Genomic DNA, 2,577 nt, shown 5'->3' on the forward strand with positions numbered 1-2,577 from the left:
TTGTCTGAAATCGCGCTCCTTTGAATGGCTTCTTGATTTTGGGAAAAAGCCAGAAGTCGCAGGGGGCCATATCAGGAGAGTAAGGAGTCTGTTGAACTACAGGAGTCTGGTTTTTCGCCAAAAAAGTCTGAATCAAGTGCGAGGAATGTGGAGGAGCATTCTCGTGGTGGATGCGCCACTTTCCTGTTGACCTCAACTCCGTTCTCTGGCGCCGCACAGCATCACGTAGGTGACGAAGGACATCCCAATAGTACTCCCTGGTGATTATTTGACCCTGTGGGGTGCGTACTTGTGGTGTGCCACACAGAGGGAGTCAAAAAAAGCAGTCATCATCACTTTCACATTGCTGTGCACTTGACGGGCCATCTTTAGTCTTGGTGACATGGAAAGCTTCCACTGTGACGACTGGGATTTGGTTTCCGGGTCATATCCGTGCATCCAAGACTCGTCATCAGTGATTATGTTGTTGATAAAGTCGGGGACACTGTTTGTGGACTCCAGCATGTCCTGTGAGACTTCAACACGAAGCTGCTTTTGCTCCACCGTGAGCAGCTTCGGCACGAATTTTGCCGCAACTCTCTTCATGGCCAAATCTTCGGTGATAATGGCATGTGCAGAAAAATTGATGATGCTCACCTCTTCCGCAATTTCTCGGATAGTAACACGACGGCCCCGCATCACCACAGCGTTCACTTCGGCAGTGACCTGGTCATTTCGGCATGCTGATGGGCGTTCGGAGCGTGGCTCGCTCTCCACCGATGTGCGGCCGTCTTTAAACCAATTGTACCACTGCTTAATTTGTGTGCTGCTCATAGCATCGTCACCGAAAGCCGTCTGAATATTTAGAATGGTTTCCACTTGGCTGATGCCCAGTTTCTGGCAAAATTTGATGCAGTAGCGCTGCTCCTCTCGCTCCGCCATTTCCCTTAAATAAAAAAACCGACGAGAGCACTGCGCACTGCCTCACCCAAACGCTGCGTCCCAGCGACTGACGCAGTCGGCAGGCGGGAAAAAATTCGTGCATGCGCAGGAAGGTTCACGGTCAGCTGATGCAAGCGCGCTTGTTTCATATCCATCAGGTGTTTGTAAAAAAAGATAAAGTCGGATACTTTTCTAACAGACCTCGTATTTTTAGTGCATTCATGAATGCAAAATATGTTTAAAATACAATTCAAACAGCTCACCCTATGTTCCAAACGTATTAGTTTTTGCTAACATAATTGTAATCCTATTTCCTGTTCTTGTTCGTGGCATTATTTTCTACTTCCTCCTGTGTAAGTTTCCTGCTCCCCTTTCTGTCCAGTCGTATCCTCATTTTAACGGTGCGCGTGTTTTTCGTGTGTTTTATTGTTTTAAGATAAAATTTAGGTCTCTTTTTTTGACAGAAGGTTCTTACAGAAGCGTGTGGTTGAGTAATTTAGTACACAAGGAGGTCCCCAATCGAAGCTGCCATGTGGACCTCCTAGTGCAAAATGCCTATTAAAAACAAAAAAAATGAAACAAATAGACCGTTATAATTAAAATTCATGAAGATCAAACAGCTGACTCAGCAATGATAGGTTATCCAAATTAATAAGAAAAAAAGCAGTGAAACAACGTAGTTTAAACTTTGTAACACAATTGTTTTGATGCTATTAAAGAGACAGTAAGGAGAGCTTTATTAATATCTTTTTTATAGCAAAATCCGATAGTTCGGCACTTCATCGCTTTGTTGCAACTTGGCCGGCAGCGAAAGATGCATTTATTTCTAAGAAATTTTAATTCGAAGTCGAAAAAGTTTTTTCCGCCGCTGATTCAAACTTGGGACTCTCTTATGACGACACAGGACTAAGTGACGTGAAACATGAGGTGTGCATGACGTAGCGCAGACTCCGTGATTTCTAACGGCTAGCGGTGTGGCCTAGCAGCAGCCGAAGTGAAAGCTACCGCCGGCCGCACGTTGAAGGCATCTATCGGCTATTGCGGCCGTCGCTACCGTCGCTTCGTATACGTTTGCACCGGCGTTTTGCGAGCCTTACGATGGATCCCGTTCTCGAAGTCGTCAACGAAGTTCTCGCAAATAGACACCTTTAGCATACCGTGTACCTTGTTACCGTTAGCGGAGTGAGCAGGCGCTGAGTGGTCCCGATGCTGCAGGCGCGCGCGTAGTTGCCGGATACGTGGTGCCATCTGGCGACGTCAAGGAGATTTGCGCATGCGTTGGGTGCGCGCGGGCTCCCGGAACTCAGGTACCGGTGGTAACGGGAACATGGTACGCGGTATGCTAAAAGTGTCTAATAACTTCGGCCTGCACTCACCTCAGCCCCACAGAGCGTCAAGTAGTTGGAAGTTGACGGGTACAACCGGGAACGTTTCGCCGGCCGAGAGTACCAAGACTCAAGGTGCTCTTTACACTGCAAACTGCCTTGTTTGATCATCGAAAATCGTGCCATCATAGTTTTTCATCGACCGTGGCGATCATATGACCAACCTTAACAGGCTCCTTCAAAAGTTAACTAGCATTTGGAGCGACACTTGGAGCTCCTCTGCTGTTCCGCGCTTGTAAATCGAGGAGCGTCAAAAACACGCAGGCATGCA

At 47.3% G+C, this 2,577-nt stretch overlaps 1 protein-coding gene across 1 annotated transcript; it reads right to left on the reverse strand.

Moving 5' to 3' along the window:
• Positions 1 to 238: 238 nt before the first annotated feature.
• Positions 239 to 1,845, reverse strand: LOC149339927 (protein GVQW3-like). The gene has a single exon (XM_089550608.1). The coding sequence runs from the start codon at positions 919 to 921 to the stop codon at positions 265 to 267; it is 657 nt and encodes a 218-aa protein (XP_089406734.1). The 5' UTR covers positions 922 to 1,845; the 3' UTR covers positions 239 to 264.
• Positions 1,846 to 2,577: the final 732 nt, after the last annotated feature.

Source organism: Amblyomma mixtum, chromosome 6 (assembly GCF_055824585.1).
Source record: "Amblyomma mixtum isolate Tamu chromosome 6, ASM5582458v1, whole genome shotgun sequence".
In the NCBI taxonomy this organism is placed as follows: domain Eukaryota; kingdom Metazoa; phylum Arthropoda; class Arachnida; order Ixodida; family Ixodidae; genus Amblyomma; species Amblyomma mixtum.

Coding starts and splice junctions, on each gene's coding strand:
- LOC149339927 (XM_089550608.1), bottom strand. CDS start 921: ATGGCGGAGCGAGAGGAGCAGCGCTACTGCATCAAATTTTGCCAGAAA.